Here is a 17,498-nt window from a genome sequence, read left to right on the forward strand (position 1 = left end):
ACTAATTATGGTCATAATCTTTCAAAAAAAAGTTTCGACTGATTAATTTAATAATCCAAAAACTAAGAATAGTACTGACAGAGACAGATGTTAGGTTGTATTTTTGATCCAGTGTGAACTCCCCCATCCCTTGGGTTTCGTGCTGTCGTAAAACCCACGTGTCCTTTTACAAGGCTCCTAGTGATCTGAGGGCGAGCGAGAAGGGGGGAGCTCGGATATTGTACTTCAGACTTGGAGCTTGGATACAGAACACAGCATATCCCATAAACAAAAGGATTATGGTTTAAGAGTCTGGAATATACAATCTGTAACCACTGTAAGTGACGAAGCTAAGACCTATCTGCGTAAACTGGGTAAGTGTATTGATATGCTGGAAGTCAAAGATCTGAAAAGATTTAAAATGAGTTTTGTGCGCATAAAGCGCTCAAAAGTATAGAAAAGAGGGATGCTCTCAGCTGTAATCCGCGTTGCATCGACATACAGTACAAAGTGCATCATTCCATTACATCCGAGGGGTATTAATACAACCAAGGCGTGGTTATGAGAGCAATTATGAAATATTTACATTTAAGTAAGTTCCGTAAATCAGATTTCGTCTGAATTTTTCTTCATTGTGTATCAACAATGATACGGCTGTATTATTTCGGTAATTGTGGTAGAACTAAACACGAAGAACTTTTTATGAGGATGCTTTCATTTTATTAATATTTTATTTTTAAACCCCTTTGTTGTTGAAGTTGTTTTGTGTATGACTTCTTGATGTTGGTTTTGCTCTCTGTACAGATCCCAATTGCTTTTCAGAGAAACAAAAGTCATAAACATCAATAGAAAAAACTTACTGTTGTGTCTTACAGCCACCCTTGGAGATGCTGAAACCCGGTGAGCCCAGCGGATCTGCTTTCTTGAAGGTGGACCCAGCTTACATTCAGCACTGGCAACAGCTGTTCCCACAAAGCCAGCCGAAGAGCGGAGCCCATAACCAGATTCAGCCGCCCGAAAGAGCAGATATTTCGGCAGAGAGTCTCCGTCAGCGTCCGACCTCCATCTCCTCCACCTCATCGTCATCCGCTTCAACCCCATCTTCCTCCTCCTCAACCTCTTCAATCTCTTCGCTAGCAGGTCTAACACAGTTGTCTGTGCCCCAGATTGCACTTTTTGGACACTCGCAATGCTCCGAAATCCACACCCCGGGAATCAGCGCTCAAGCCAAAGACCTTTGCTTGTCATCCAACTGTAAAAATGACACAAGACCAAAGTTTAAATTTACTTCTGAGGAGTTAGACTATTACCTCTATGGACAGCAGAGAATGGAAATAATCCCCTTGAACAATCACACCAGCGATCCCAATAATCGTACGTATACAGTAGTTCGCAGAGGAAAAGTTACTTGTGAATACTGTATATTATAGATTTCACTGTGAACAGTCTTATTTGAATTAGCACTCCTTTCCGATTTAATTGAACTTAAAAACTTTTGTAACATTTTAAAAGGAAACTCTTTGCTGAAAGTTTCATATTAAATAATCTTGTACAAGAAGTCACGAATACCTTTAGAAATATAGTACAGATATGACACATGCATTGACCACATAGGCCCGTTAAACTTTCATGATTTCAAATAGCCGTTATGTTCATAACTAGTCAAGTTTGATTTAAAAAAAAAAGTTTAAACGTAATAAGCAATAATGCACTTATTGGATGTTACTTAAGTGCTCATAATGCACTTATTGGATGTTACTAGGTCGGCACTGTTTTTCCTTATTATTTAAATGTTAACTTTACCAGTATTAAATGACTAGAACATTTCTATAATTTTCCCAAAACACTTGCATTTATTGCAGTATTTGACGTTATGTTTGCACTTTTCAGCCCAGAAAAGTGATGGAGGGCGATATTGTCCAGAATTTCTGGATTTGCCTTAGGCGTTTTACAATACAGTGAATGTAATTTCAGTTCAGGAGTTCAGAGTGGATGACCTTCTTTAAAAGTACTACCTTTTAAACCACTTGAGGTTTTTTCTTGTCACATTAACTAAGGGTAGCCTAAACCTGTACTTAGTAAATGATATACAGTAGGACAGAAAGTTGCTTGAGTGTTGGTCTAAGTGCCAATGAGAATATTTTCGCAGTTGTTGTTCTGGCCTACATTATGAAGGCTATCAATTCTTACCTGATCCCATGAAAGAACGTTTTCGTTTAAAAATCGTCCACGTTTCCAAGCATTAAACAGAAGGCTCGAAGATTTTTTTAAATTAAATGGTGAATTAAAAGAATAATGTTTTATTATGGTTCAAAACCTTCTTATTAAGGTTTAATTAAGACTTATTGCTATCGTTCAATAGGTTGTTACCTATTGCACTACGTTTTGAATAGTTTGACTCCAAATTGGTAACCGAAAGATCGGTTACGGGAGAAAAATTAGTAGGTTTTGCGTTATTTTGACTAGCAGTATAAATCTGCTATCTGATAACAAAATACCCTAGGTATAAAATTAAAAACGTTCTAGTTTAAAACGAGAATGTTGTCTCTTGACAGTTCCAAAGTTGAATAAAAAAGACGGTTATTCAAGCGGTCAGTTCTAATCAATATCTCAGAGAAGATTCCGAACTCTACAACAATTGCAACATCCTGAAAATATGTTAAAATAATAATATTTACTGTTAATATAAATGCCTTACTTAATAATGTTCACTAATAACCTTAATGCAGGCCGCATGATTAGATAAGTTTACCACACTCATCTTCGGTGCAAATCAGTGTATTGTATGTTCGGAGTGTGTCTGTTTACGTGAAGGTTTGAGGTTTAGATTTACAGCTTTTTACTTTTTCTTTTCTACTTCAATAAAATATACCGGTACTTGAAGCCGTATATATAAGATATAACCCTATATATTAAAGTGAGGTTTGAAAAGGTGGTGACTGTTTATTTAAGGCGATAAAATGGTCCATCAGCAGTAATCTCCATCGATATGTGCCACAAGGAGATGAAGGATGAGGGGACAAGCCACAATTAATTGCCGTATAGTTTTGTAGAGGAGAGTGGAGTGAGTGTGGATCAGGAATCGATCTTCTCCACCGGCCGCTATTCATCATCCCAACATGGTATATGGAGGTCTCCGGGGGACAGTGGGACTGCTTTATCTACACACAATATTCTCTTACCCATATTTCAAACAAATCTGAGTCATTTACAATACAGCCAAAGTATATTAGATGGTTGCAACACCATCATATATATATATAATATATATAGGTATATATACTGTAAATAGAGTATGATCCAATACATTCCTAAATACCTAATTGGTTGATATGGCAATTATAAGGTTTTCACAGAAATTGTGTACAAAGCAAATACCGTGCAGTGCACATATATGATATAGATAACTTTATATTACAAATGCTGTTCCCTAGAACAATCTGGCGATCTCAAATGCGGGCTTTACTTTTATATTATTATTTAACGGTGTTAAGCACATTGTTTAATAATCATGTACATTGGTAACACGATGAAGTTATTCTTTTATGGACTATAGTTAAAAGTTAGATGGAGAGGACACTTTTACGTGATCTTAGTGTCCAATTTGAATTTGAATTACTGTATTTTCTATTCACGTTATTAACCAGTTCAGGTACGGTTTTAAAAACGGATGTGTACTTTTAATTAGTGTTATCATTTAAAAGGCGCTTTATGTATAGAATGTACAATTAAAATTGATGAGAGGGCATAAGCGGCTTTTTCTTTGTCTTTAATAAGGTGTAGTAAGGTACCTAGTCACGAACAACAGCTACAAATATCAAGAATGAATTAAGAGAAACATTGATAAAATCAGTGTGAAAATGAGGATTAGTCATTCTACCTTAACAGTGTTTCTAAAGGCGACTAAATAAAGAATTGAAAGAAAGTAAAAATGTTCCTTAATCGCGCGCTTGTTAAAAATAGTCTGTTTTTTGTTACCTATGAACAACCTTAAAACAAAGGAAAAGACAAAGATAAAAATAACAGGGAATATCTCTGAAAGTAGACAACAGCGAAAATAGTTACATAAATACAATAGTACATGCGCTATGTACAGACATCGGTTACATACTTCTTTTTCGTGTGGTCCGGTTTTTTTAGTTGCCGTAGGTAGGAAACTTTTAGCCATGTTTTGCGAAAGTGTATAATTAACAAATTAATTGGTTTACGTGAACGCTCATACGCATTACTAAGCCACATGAACTACAACCGTAAGAATATAAAACCTGTAAGGCATATATGTATAGGCCTATGTATGATCGGTATTTATTCGTCTTTTATTATACATTTTTCTTGTCTTGTACAGCTTTACAGTCTATATAGAGAAAAGCCCATCGAGGTCAAGACATCACATCTGATCCAGCGCCTTCTGACAATTATGATGCTGGAAAGAGGAGAAAATGTTGTTCTAATAATAATCAAAACAGTAATACATATCTTTTGATAAAATCTGTAGATAAATTGGTCAAAATGACAAAACTGATTTTCCTAAGTTTTAAGTATCCATGAAGTATTGTTAACAGATTGCTTACCACATTTCGCCTAATTTTCAAACATTGATAGACTGTTACACTTTTAAATAAAGTAAACAAAATAAAGGGATGTATTTAATTATATGTTAATTATGTTAACTGTACTTCGACATCTTTGGCTTAGATCTTTGCTACCCAAGAGTTCTCTATAAAAATTCGTGTAAAGAACACTATGTAGATCTAAATTCAGATCAGATCAGAAACTTAATTCACGTGTGTTCGGAATAACACGATTTTTATGTTAATTATCTGGTCACTCTTAAATTGTAATTTGTAAATTAATTTGACTTCAAAGCATCTAATGTTTCAAATGAGATCGTTTTATTTTTTTATTTTTTAAGATACCTTTATTACTTTTATTTTAATTTACTTATTTTTAGCTTTAACAATACATGGAAATTAAACTATGTGCATTATGTTCTTGTCTGCCAATGGGTGAATCTATTGAATGCAATGATTAGGCTACATAACATTGTGTTCATATATATATTTATTTGCTTTTTTAACTTTGTGAAGTTTTGTTTAAATGAGATTACAGGTCTAATTAGAACTTTCGTTTTAAATACCTGAAGAAATACAGAAGAAATTCTGCACTGTATGTCTATTAAATTAAATCCACATAAAATGTTAGGTTGATAGAAGGCATATAAATGCACTTTAACATTCCAGTGAAAACACAAGATACTGTATAAATGACATGAATTATTGCACAGTGAAATGAATAGTTATGCAGTTAAAAGTGTACGACGAAACGTGTTTTACAGGTCATCATTTGGCTGGACTGATTAACAAAACGTGAATCCTTGTGTATTTAAAAAAATAGTAAATTGTAAAGAAGTTGCACAGAACTTTGATATTACCGTTGAAGAAAGCACATGTATACTATATCAACTTTGTCACTTAGTTTTTGCTTACATTATATATATTGTTCGTGGACTGTGTTAGAGTATTATACATATAATCAATGCATCGCTGCTTTAAACTGACGTAGTTCCTTGTTTGCTGTCCCAGGCTGTGACATGTGTGCAGACAACCGGAATGGTGAGTGCCCCATGCACGGCCCCCTTCATTCTCTACGCCGGCTGGTAGGAACCAGCAGCGCTGTAGCGGCTGTAGCCCCTCCAGAGATTCCCGAGTGGCTGCGTGACCTACCTAGAGAGGTGTGTCTCTGCACCAGTACTGTGCCGGGACTCGGTTATGGCATCTGTGCAGCACAAAGGATCCCCCAGGGCACCTGGATTGGGCCTTTTCAAGGAGTTCCCCTTCTCCTGGACAAGATACAGACTGGGACATTGAGGAACACACGTCACCTGTGGGAGGTAAAGTCTGTTAAATGCATTGCTCTTGCGAAACGAAATGAGAAGTTCTAATTTAATTTAGCCTTGCCTAATTTAGAGCAGCATTGTCTTCATTCTTATTTGAAGATGTAACGTAGGTGAACAAAATATCCATTATGCATTAACTGTCTTGAAAAACTGTTTTGTGAGGCGTGATTCTTTCATTAACATTTATCCATTTTGTTCACGGGAAGTTGTGTTTCTGTGTGATTTCAAAGTGAGTAAAAAAACTGTGTTCCTTTGCAACAAATTCAGTGCAAATTATATAGACAATGCACTTTGGTAATCCTTGTTGAGCATAAAGCACATGGCCTCCTCTCTAGCCCTATATTGGAAAGACCAATTTAAAGAAGCTGCATCCGAGTCTCCTGCTTCAGAGAACACCCCTTATTGCTTCAAGATAAATTCAGATTACAAGGGTATAATGATACAGTGTTTATTAGAGACTTTAAAGATATTTATTTCTTTAAACACTTATTCTTTCATGGAAAACGTTGATCTACTGTGTTAGGGAGTAATATCATAAAATCAAAGTTAAATTTTTAACACATCTACCTCAGAAATAGTGTAGGTACTGTAAGAGGAATACAGTTAGTTAGACAGTGGTGGTTTTATCTTAAATACTGTACTATGGAACATTCCTTTTTTGGTAAATTCAATCATGGAAGTCTTTATAACATTTTCGTCTTTTTCTTTTCCCAGTGGGCAAACTGCCCACTCCATAATAAATTAAGAAAATCTGCAGTTTGACAGCTGGGAAAACCGGACTTTGTGCACTTTATTTTATTTTATTTCATAAGTAAAAAAAACTAATTTAATAATCTCTAATTAACTAATAATACTGTTTTAAGCTAATTTACATTACATTAGAAAAAGCATTAAAAGTTTAAAATGTAACAAAGTAAGATTTTGTAATGAGATAAACTATTCTGAAGGATATGGCACTAAAAGAATAATATCTATTTCTAAAATAATTCCTTTAATTTCTTACACTTTAGGTTTCTTGAGTTCCAATATCATTTCCCATTTATTACAGTTCCACACAATATGTAGAAGTCTGCTTGACATTGGTGCTGCATGCGATCCATAGCTTTCTCTGTGCGGCATCTCCAGGTCTATCTGAGGCTTTTCCATTACCTCACATCCTGCCCCTACACCTGTGGGTGTTCATGGGAAATGATAAAGTGTCCATGCCACAGGCCAGGATAATTCTTTTTATATGGCATAAGCCAGCATAGAGGTGACATGTTTAGCATTGGTTCACTGACTCGGAAAGCTACATAATTAGTCATTTAAGTTATTTCATGGCCCATTTCGCCTCAGATCCTAGGGTTTATTGTGTAAGAAAGCATCTGCACAATTCTATTTTTTTTTAAGTATCACTGTTAACCATATGCTTTTGGGGGGAACAATACATTTCCTCTTTAATAGAAAAAGGTGATACAAAATCTGGAAATGTTCAAATTTAAGTAATGGTGAGCAATCACTCTACTAACTTCGTAAAGAAAACAGAGACTTTCTTGGTATTTAAGTGCTGCAATTGATATCGAGATAATTTTCTCATTTAATGTGTCTGGCAATAAAGGCCTGAAAAAATATTCTTACCATGCCTTGAACCAAAATATTATCTCTGTTATTAATGAACTGCTGATCTCTGGGGATAAATTCATCTTGATTCTTAGTGTTTCCTTTTATTCTGCTTAACATCACATTGTAATAGGCCCAGCTTGTAGGAATGCACACAGTGTACATTAATGGCAATTGATCTCAGGCGTTTGAATATTGTAAATGGCATACAGAAAGACTTGTATAGGAAAATGAGAAACTAGACAATATTAAAAATTGGATGGTCACACATCCATCTTAGTGTTTATTGTCTTTCAGACTTAATCCTTTCCCCTTTGCCTTGCTACAGTATACTACTTATCATTCTGATTCTAGTGATAGTCAAAGTCAGCGCACATGGCCTAAGATTTCACACAGAAGCTGTCAAGTGTTGTAGCTTCCCTTAAAGTTCAGCTGCATGGAACCACTGACAGAAACACTGATCCTTAGAATTCTCTGCTGAGTTTTCTTTCACTTTAGATTTCAGTTCAGTGAAACTGTTAACAAATATACCTGTGCTTTGAATTCCTCACTGATAAATCACTGACAAGTGTAACTATCTGCAGGTCTCTACTCAGAAAAATTGCTGACAATTATACAAATACTGATACTTCTGCTCTGAGAAATGGCTAACATGTACTGCATGTTTGCCTGTGTCATTTTGCCAGAGACATCTGGGTCTTGGCAGCTGTTCACACAAAGAGAAAAACATCAATTTATATAAAGTAACAAGGCAAATATTTCTGGTATATTCCATTTTTATCACATATTGCAGATGAATTGATCATGTTTAAAATCAAGAAGGTGCTGCTGGGTTTTTTTCAAGAAAGATTGCCACTAATTAATCTTCACTTTCATTCTACTATACTGTATAAGATACTGTAGGTTACTAATTGTATACTGGTAAAAGGAACAATTGTTGTTTGTAGTTCATGAGTAACATTTCACATACAGTATGTGTTCAGAACCAAGAACTAACAAATACTAACTAAAAAATTCTTCTCATTAGGAAATATTGGTGATAATAGCTTTAACTCAGATGTCTAGGTCAGTGACAATGATTTGATTTATCTGGTCATTACATCTATTAATCGAGCCAGTAAATTTGAATATCAAATATGTTCTTCTGTACTGTTAATATGATATAATGGATAATGCTGAGTACTTGTAAGAGTATAAGAAACTCAACAGATATGCTTTTTTGGCAATTGGATTTACTTTATAATAACATTTTACTAAGAAAGGAGCTAAAGTAGAGCTACCAATTTTGACCCTATGCAGTTGGTCTAATGCTACATTAGTGTGAATGGGAAAATGCTAAGAGTGCTGTAAAATAGAGCACAGCTCAAGCTTTTTGTGCCGCTCAATTTTTTCCCCCATAAACATTATTAATGATGGAGATTTATTTGTGTTAGATAATGGCAGTAATTTGCTATGAAAAGTATTATTTAAATATATTTGTCAGAAAGGAATGCAAGTTATATAATATAATAGTGACAAGAGGACATGGGCATGCAAAAGTATATACTTAGTCTGCCATTAGCAACAAACACTTCAAGATGCCTTATCAACCCTAAGGGTCACTTTTGTCTCGATCCCCCTGATAATGGCAGCACAGGGGGATACAGTTATGTTCATGACACGGTTCGATTAAAGTTAAATTTAAGTTTCTCAGACAATCCATCATCTACTTTTCTAGATTATTTGGCAGCGCTGTTTAATAGCATGTCATGTATTTGAAATGCAAGCAGAGCTTATTTGGCCCTGAAGTAAGCCTGAGCCCTGTGACATTTTCAGTCAGCTGCTACAGAAGTACTGCCTTTGCAACATAGTTATCTAAAACTGTGTGAGAGAATATTTCGTTTTGTAACTTTTTTGTATGTTTTTAGAATTGTTTTAGTGCTTTGTATGTACTGTTCTCCAAAGCTTTAGGTTCACTAAATAATTTAAGCTACAATATAGTGACTGGATTCTACAGCCAAAGTACAGGTAATGTCTAGCCTGTTTTTAGTGTAAAAAGATAACACTAGTGCATAACACTAGTCTAGTGCATTTGACAGCTTTGTTTTCTCTCTAATAATCAGCCAAACATGAACGAAAAAAGTTTCACTCAATGGAAATTATGTGATGAATTTTCTTTTGCCTGCTCTGATTATTGTCTGCATATTTTATTCTTATTAGGTTGTGACATATTCTTATTAAGGTGACAGCATTAAAATGATGAATACTGAATGTTAAGTTTCTTGAATTACATCCTTACTTTCACAGCACAACAGTATGTCTCACTTGCAAAGCACTAAATGAAACAGCTCTGTGCTTCATACTGTCTATTTGAGTGTGAATGAATGGAACTTTCTGTACAGGAAACAACAGTAAGAGTCTCGGCTTCTTTTAAATGTTTTTAGGATATACAACATCACCATTCTTAAGATGGCCTTAAAGATAAAACACATTAAGTAACATTCTGAAGTCTTGTGCTTTGCGTCTGTACTGACACCCTGTGGCATTCCCCTAATGGCATAACAGTTTCACACCTGAAGGTTTTGCGTAAACTTTATGATTTGTTTCTTTGAATTAAATATTTTAAAAGAAGTGTTTTTCCCCAACTGCAAATAGCTGCAGGCAAATACCTTTAAGTCTATTAAATACTTTTTATAAGAGGTATCCTACCTACAGTGTCTTTTATATGTCCAGATTTAGTCAAGACAATTTTAATAAAATTCATTAAAGAATCAGATACTTTCATCTTGGACTGTTTTGAATTGCTTTTATCCCTTATAACTCAATAGTGGTTATTTTCAATGGAGATTTGCTGAAAGTTCCACACCAGTATGTCATCTGGTTTTAAGCTGTGGATAGTGGTAGTTCAACATTACAGTATCTTTCAAAGGATCTGCTTGGAAAATAATTCTCTAATACATTTAGAATGGCTACCATTATTTAGCCATGCCATTATTTGTCATTATTTTTTAGAATCATTTTGGACAAAACTTTTCAACCTTTTTTTATTTAACAATTTTTAAATAGGCTACTGTGTTTATATTCTTTATATTCCAAAAAATTTAGACACACACATACAGTATGTTGCACAAAACAATACAACTGCAATAAAAATAAGCATTGTGCTATGAGGAAATCTTTGATACAGTACATTTTCAATGTAGGAACAATTTTCAATAATGAACAATTCCTTTGTTCATTATTCTCCCCATCACAATTTTTATATAAAATAAGAATACTCCATTTTTCTCAATTAAGAACCATGAGTTTTTCACATCAGGTCAAACTGCTATGAACTCTGCGACATACACACGGGTGAATAAGAGGGTATACAGTAGGTAACAGATACAGTATGCGTAATCTAGTAAATCTTTATATACGGTACTTGTATTAACACTGTATTGTTTCTGGTTTTGCCTGTTCATTCCTAATCTTTTACCACATAGCTCACACTTTAAAAACATAAGGTTTCAAAATTGATCTTGTTTTCCTAGTTTTGTGAACTTAAATCAACTTAATCTTTAGGCAATCTCCCACACACTTTCAAACCATTCAACTCTTAACACCTCACAGGCCATACAGCTTTGTGCCAGAGATTCAGTGCCATTTGGAGAAAAGGCACGTCTCTCACCAACAGCACCACATGCCGTCAAGCCTTCAGAAAGATGCAGGGGTTGTTGTGTTGCTGTGACCCAAGACAGCCCTTGTGAACTTATCCCACCCTATCCTTGGCTCAGTCAGTTGAGTGCTGCAGCTAAGGGAATCCTGGTCACAGCTGACTTGACCATATTATATTATGATGTAGTTATTCTATTCTGATGTATTATGGTTCAGCCTGACACTTGCTGATGAAAATTTTAGGAACCCCAACTAAAGGCATGTCGGGGCTCTACAAGCATGTGGCATGTTTTCTATAAGGTGGTGAATTATTTTCAGCCCAGTCCCATTCCATTATTCCAGAAGACAGATGACTTTCAGTTGAGGCTGTGATAAGGGTAAAGGTGTGTGTGGTTGGCCTGCACATCTCACAAGTTCAACTAGTTTTCAATGAAAGTGAATCTGGGAATTGTTCTGACCTGGGAAGGATATGGAACTCAGTCCCCTGCTCCTCAGTCCAGTCATGCATTGCCATCTACTGAGCAAGCCTATTGTTTTTTTACTACAGCTTTCTAGTATTTTGAAGGGGGAGCATGTGTGCACACGTGTGCAGGAGAAAGAATAAATATGGGACAGAACAAAGCAGAATGTTAACTTCCAACTTAGAGCATAAGGAATATGGACAATAAATTGTTGCAATAGTAATTTTTTCTATGATTCATAATGCTTTGAATATGGAGTGAATAGTTCTACTGATATAAAAAGAAAAAAAGGTTTAATTCAAATAAGAACCGATAACATTTCGCAAAAGAGAATGCAGCCAAGGGCATGCTTTGCTAGCGCTGAATTTCATATATTTCTCTGCAAAATATCCCCCTGGTAGCAGTTAGCAGCTATGCAAACTCTAGTAAATCTTCATACAGTATCACTGTATTGTCATTTGTTTTTGCCTGTTCAGTCCTAATCATCGGGTTCCAAAATTGAACTTGTCTCAGTAGTTTTGTAACTTAACTGAAATTAATCTTTAGGGAAAGTGTTTGATAGGATAGTGAGACAGAAAAGTGCACTCAGTGTTTATAAAACAAGAATATATAACATATTTAGCAGTTATTCAAAATTGGCTACATTGTACAGTCTTTTGAACACAGATCCATATATTATTTTCTTTTGCACACTGTGCTGCGATTTACAAATAAAATTTGGTTTCTAGTAGCCAATTTCTAAATAGAAACTTTCAATTGAAAACCCAGCTTGAAGGTTTGTGTACTGTGCTTTCTTTTTTGCATCAGCTATCATACTGTGTAACTGATGCAGTAGCACGTATTTAGCATATCTAAGCTCTGTACTTCTGTCTGTGCCAACATTATTTGTACATCACTGCTAAGTGTTTCCTTAGATAAGTTACAGAATTCCATTATCCAAATTGTTACACGTGTGACAGAGGTTGACCTTTAGTCATGTCAATCCTTTTTGCAAAGGCCTAAAGGCTCCAGTCTAATGGCTCAAAGTCTGATTTACTCACTGTAATAAGGGCAGGGGGTCAAGCAATTGTCAGCCAGTCTGTACACACTCTCCTCTGAGCCTGGTCAGAGGCTGTTAACACACAGCTTTTCAAAGTGAATTTACAACCGCCATCAGTGACAGGGGCCAATCAGTACACCATAAATGTCAGTTTAGTGAGATTGAGCAGTAAGTAAAGCACTGACAGGACACTATTGGCTGGAATCAATTGCTGAAGGTTTGACTTAGAGTTGCAATCTCTCCAGTACCAGTAATAGGAAAAGTAAACATGAAGGCAAAAAATGCCTTGACGGTGATTTACATTTTCACTGGTGGTCTTATGTATGTAAGAGTGCTTTTGTGTAAAATAAAAAACCCTTAGATGAGGCTCTACTAGTGTTACCTCAGATATATTGAAATTTTAAATTATACATGTTATTTTCCCTTTAAAAATGTGTTTAGTGTTTACTAATGCCACATGAATAAAGCAGCACTTAAATTAACAATAAACAAACATTAACATACTGTATAAAGACAGTCAGACCATCTGTCCATCACCAGTATGTGTAAAACACGTAATATTTTGACATGGCTGTAATTCTTTTTAAATCATGCTACCCTTGTACTTTTACATGTTCTATCATTTTAATACAAAACAGTATTTTGTGCTTTTTTTAAATCATTCAATAACATTTGCTTGATTGATTCAAAAAGAAAACAAAAGCATGCTGTCCTTGGCTATTATGTTTTTAAATGGAAATAAAGAAAAAAGTAATAACCATAAATAATAACCAGCATTGTAAATACCAGAGTCTGGCCATGTGTTTGCTAAGTCTGGATTAAAAATAACTGAGTCTACTGTGTTGAGTTCAGGATTGAGAACTGTGGCGGCACAATAAACAGTACAACACACATTTTAGAGGCCTATCCAAAATCTCTGTGAGGTAAATGTCCTGGCGATTATGTGATTGTCCTTACCTCATAATGATAAAAAGCTGAATTCCAAGGCACGTTTTACTGTTTCTCCACCAGTGACGGAGAATAAGATATATAATTATTCAGTTTCTTACACACATGAAGAATAAACAGTATGGTCAAATTTGTTTTTTTTTCTGTTTGGTGACATTATATGCTTCTTTGAGAGATCTCTACCAAGTTTAATGTTCCTCAATGTGTTTGTTGCCTTGTTTTGTGACTAAGAATTGTTGCATTTGTTGCAGTTTATGTCTGACATAACTGTTTATGTTTAACTACACAGTAAATGAAATCTAAGAATGGTTACAGTGGAGGGCCTGAGGCAATATTTTTTAGGAAATTACATCATTTGTTCTTTCATTTGAACAGTGTTTAGAAGATGCGTTTCTAAATATTTCCACATTAAATAAGTGCATGATATATGGCAGTGCTGTTTATTATCTTTCAGTTTGGCACTTTTATTTAAAAAAACATCTTGCCTTACATGAATCGCTCAACATTCATATTACTTAATGAATAGTATTAAACTCTTCTGATAAATGATAATCCAATCCAATAAGCAATACAAAGCACATTTTCCTTTCTGGTTTATATTACATAAAATGTACAAGAAAGTCCTATTACTCAAGGCCATGTTGCATATTATAAAAGTAAATAATTGTGAATAACAATATTTTAGTATTCATAAAAAATAAATACATATAATATATACTTGCATATATTTCAAAGTGACTTTTAATTCTATTTGGGTTAACACACTACCAGCTGCTTTTATTGGTTCTTTTTGTATTGTCCACCAAAGCACAAAACAAATGTACTTGCTTTCATTCTGTAGCAGTTTCTGATAAAGAACGCACAGTCTGCTGTATTGGTGAACTGTTTCCTCAGAGAAAGCAGTAAACTGGGTGCATTGTTCACTGGGGCACCAGGATTGCTGCATAGAGCTCATCACTGTGCGTTTAACACTAATTTTAGCTGGCTGCTTTTAAACGATGAACAGAGCTTCATTGATTACTGATGTGGTCTCATCAGCTAGAGGAACGAGCTCCCACCTTAAAGGTTTGCAGTTCTTTCCCCCTCGATTAAACTAAGGAATGCATGCTGTGTAAAATTCAGTTTTCTTTGAGGACTCTGAGCATGAGGACTCACTGCATCACTGTTCAAATAAATTAGCTTTGATAATGTTTTTTTAACTTCTGTGATTTGTTCATTGTCATGTTTAAACATGTTAATACTATATATATTATATATGAAGGAGACATAGAATTTAATATGTGCAAATCAATAAGCAGCTATGAAAAACAGTTGTGTTTGTGTGCTATTCAGCCAGGAGAATTCTCCTATTAATGAAACTTCTTTAAAAAGTTAAAAACTTTATGACTTTATTTAAAAATTCTATTTTGTAACACCTAGACTATTTAGATAGTTTAGACTATTCTCGACTATTAGTTTAGCTGACCATTCAAAATAGTCAAATGCAACTTTATTAACTCCGTCTTAGGTCATTTCTCTTTGAAAGAAATTAAACTCACTCTACAGTATCTCGCACAGTGCTAAAAAAGTGATCCTGTCAAGATGTTTGGTGGTAATACATAGACATATTTTGAAAGGTTGAAAAGTGAATTTTTGAATGGGAAAGGCTGTTTTGATTATGGAAAATTCTGTTTTGCTTTCATAATTTAATATTGTAATTGATTAATATGTACTCTTTGAATGTATAAAGCTGGGTGAAGCTTAAATGTTTCTTGCTTTTGTCTTTTTTATATAAACAATCTATATTATATATCATTATTTAATTTAAGTTTTACCTGATGCTCAGGAACAGTGAAGTACAATGGCTCAGGCTTCACCTAGGCCCTTTAAGAGCAAAAGCAAGTACTCTGACAGAGGTCTGCGCTTGTTATAATACTCCCTGTCTTCTGAAGCTGCATGTTACACCACGTTGTACAGTTGCATTGGTTTACGAAGAAAATCCATCTTAGATCAGCAAATAAACTTCAAATTTAGACTTTAGCAGCATTTGAACCAGGTTTTCAGGATGACTAGGCTGGGGGAAATATTTACCCATCTTTCCTACTTTCTGTGATAGTATTCCTTGTTTTTAAAATCATAGTTTAGATTAGGATTTGTAATTTCATGGAATGATATAATACTGGAACTGAGGTGAATTCATAACAGCATGTAGTGATCTTAAAAGATAATAGTCTGTGCATAATTTGTACAAAGCATTTGGTGATTATAAAGCAGCCACTGCTGAATGCATGTGAAAAAATCATAACGGAATGGGAGATTTGATAACTCCTTGTTCAAGCATGTTTACTAAAATTGTTGGTTCCAAGTTTGAGATGCTAAAACATTTTTGTTTAAAAAATAGTGGCACATTATGAACTGGTACCATAATCCTTCAACATTCCTGCTACCCATTTTTTTTCTTAGGAAAATGTTTTCATTAGGTTTCATAACTAAGTTTAACATGTGCTAAAGAAATGTGACTTTTTTTAAAAGTCTAATGTTATTGGTTTTGCCAAGTCTGGTGTCCACTGAGTATTTTTAGGCTCCTTGACCTTTAACTTTATTTCAGGTTGGCCACCCATATCATTCTATACAATGACAGCCAGGACAACAACTCATTTAGCTTTTAGGACATCAGCAGTAAGTGTAAGAATCCATTAAAATGCTGTATGCAAGGATTTATAAATTAGGCAATTTCCTTGATTATTGCAATCATTTACAAAATTGATTGTCTCAGCATGCTATAGACAGATTTCAGCATTGGCAATTGACAGCATTCACCTCTTGTAATATACACAGTCTCTCCTCAATAAAGTTGGATGCCATTATACAAAAGGTTGTTTAGCATTTGCAGACATCTCAAGGTCAGATATGCTTTGAAATTAATAATAAAAAAGGCAGCTCTATTGATATTTAGGGCTAGTGAGGGGAAGCCTCCCTGAGTAGTCAGTTGGAAAGGCTTTTTTTCAGCTCAGCAATAATTTGCTTCCAGATGACTAGAAGATTTGTTTTAGCCCACACTTTGTCTTCTCTTTGTGATCTGTATTGAAAGGTAAATAATTTTCGCAAATCACAATGGTAAATATTTATTTGATTAAGGATGCCAAGTCAATAGAGTGTTTGTTGGTAGGTTTCAAAGCACTTACAAGCAAATAGACAGAAAGTATTCTGATTTTGTTAATTAATGGTGAAACTAATGAAAGTGGTGGTAACAAATCAGAGTCTTTGGCTTTATTTAATTGTGACTATGGTGTCCTTGTGATACAATGAACTCCAGCAGTAAGCCAAAAGTCAATTGCTTAAAGCATGGCTGGAGACATATTACTGTATATCAGCATACTGTATACTGTATTAAATACACAAATTTAGAGAAGCATAATATCAAACAATGTTTATAATTCAGAATTGCAGGACATTCTTTTATATGGGACAAAATGTGCAATGTGCAAATTAATATAAGAAAACTTCACTGAAGCATTAATTGCAACCAAGAATCATTTTTCCAAAGACAAAGTTTAACATAAAACATGTCTAAGCCCAACAAGGCTTTATATCCAGAATAAGGAGTTTCCTCTTTAGAACCTGACACTATTTATAAAATGTATTTTATTGAATGTTGCTTGTAACATTTGATCTATAAAATTCCTATACCTCTGCTTTTATTTTTATTTTAAGACCTACACCCCAGATTGGTTAATTTATATCTGATATGTACAATCTCTATAGAAATACAAGGTCGCGCATTTGTTTATGTGTTGACAGAATGGTGTTTCAAAGGTGGTGTTTGCAACAAAGGTGGTGTTTTCAGCCTTTTCTTTTTCCCATCAGAAAAGCTGCAGAAAAAGTAAATTATTTTTATAGAGCATTAGTAGTGTTTTGCTCAGGGCAATGGAGCACCATTTTGTAGATTATATTGTTGCAA

The 17,498-nt window shown here is 34.6% G+C and overlaps 1 protein-coding gene across 1 annotated transcript in view; it reads left to right on the forward strand.

Moving 5' to 3' along the window:
* The first annotated feature begins 294 nt into the window (after positions 1–294).
* prdm6 (PR domain containing 6) overlaps positions 295–17,498 on the forward strand; it is a 48,971-nt gene continuing 31,767 nt past the window's right edge. Inside the window, exons 1-3 of the mRNA XM_088912055.1 lie at positions 295–353; positions 855–1,353; positions 5,562–5,869. Of these exons, the coding sequence (XP_088768181.1) occupies positions 867–1,353; positions 5,562–5,869 (795 nt within the window). The 5' untranslated portion in view covers positions 295–353; positions 855–866. The remainder of the gene's footprint in view (positions 354–854; positions 1,354–5,561; positions 5,870–17,498) is intronic.

This window comes from Atractosteus spatula, chromosome 3, assembly GCF_055471065.1.
Source record: "Atractosteus spatula isolate fAtrSpa1 chromosome 3, fAtrSpa1.hap1, whole genome shotgun sequence".
NCBI classification, from domain to species: domain Eukaryota; kingdom Metazoa; phylum Chordata; class Actinopteri; order Semionotiformes; family Lepisosteidae; genus Atractosteus; species Atractosteus spatula.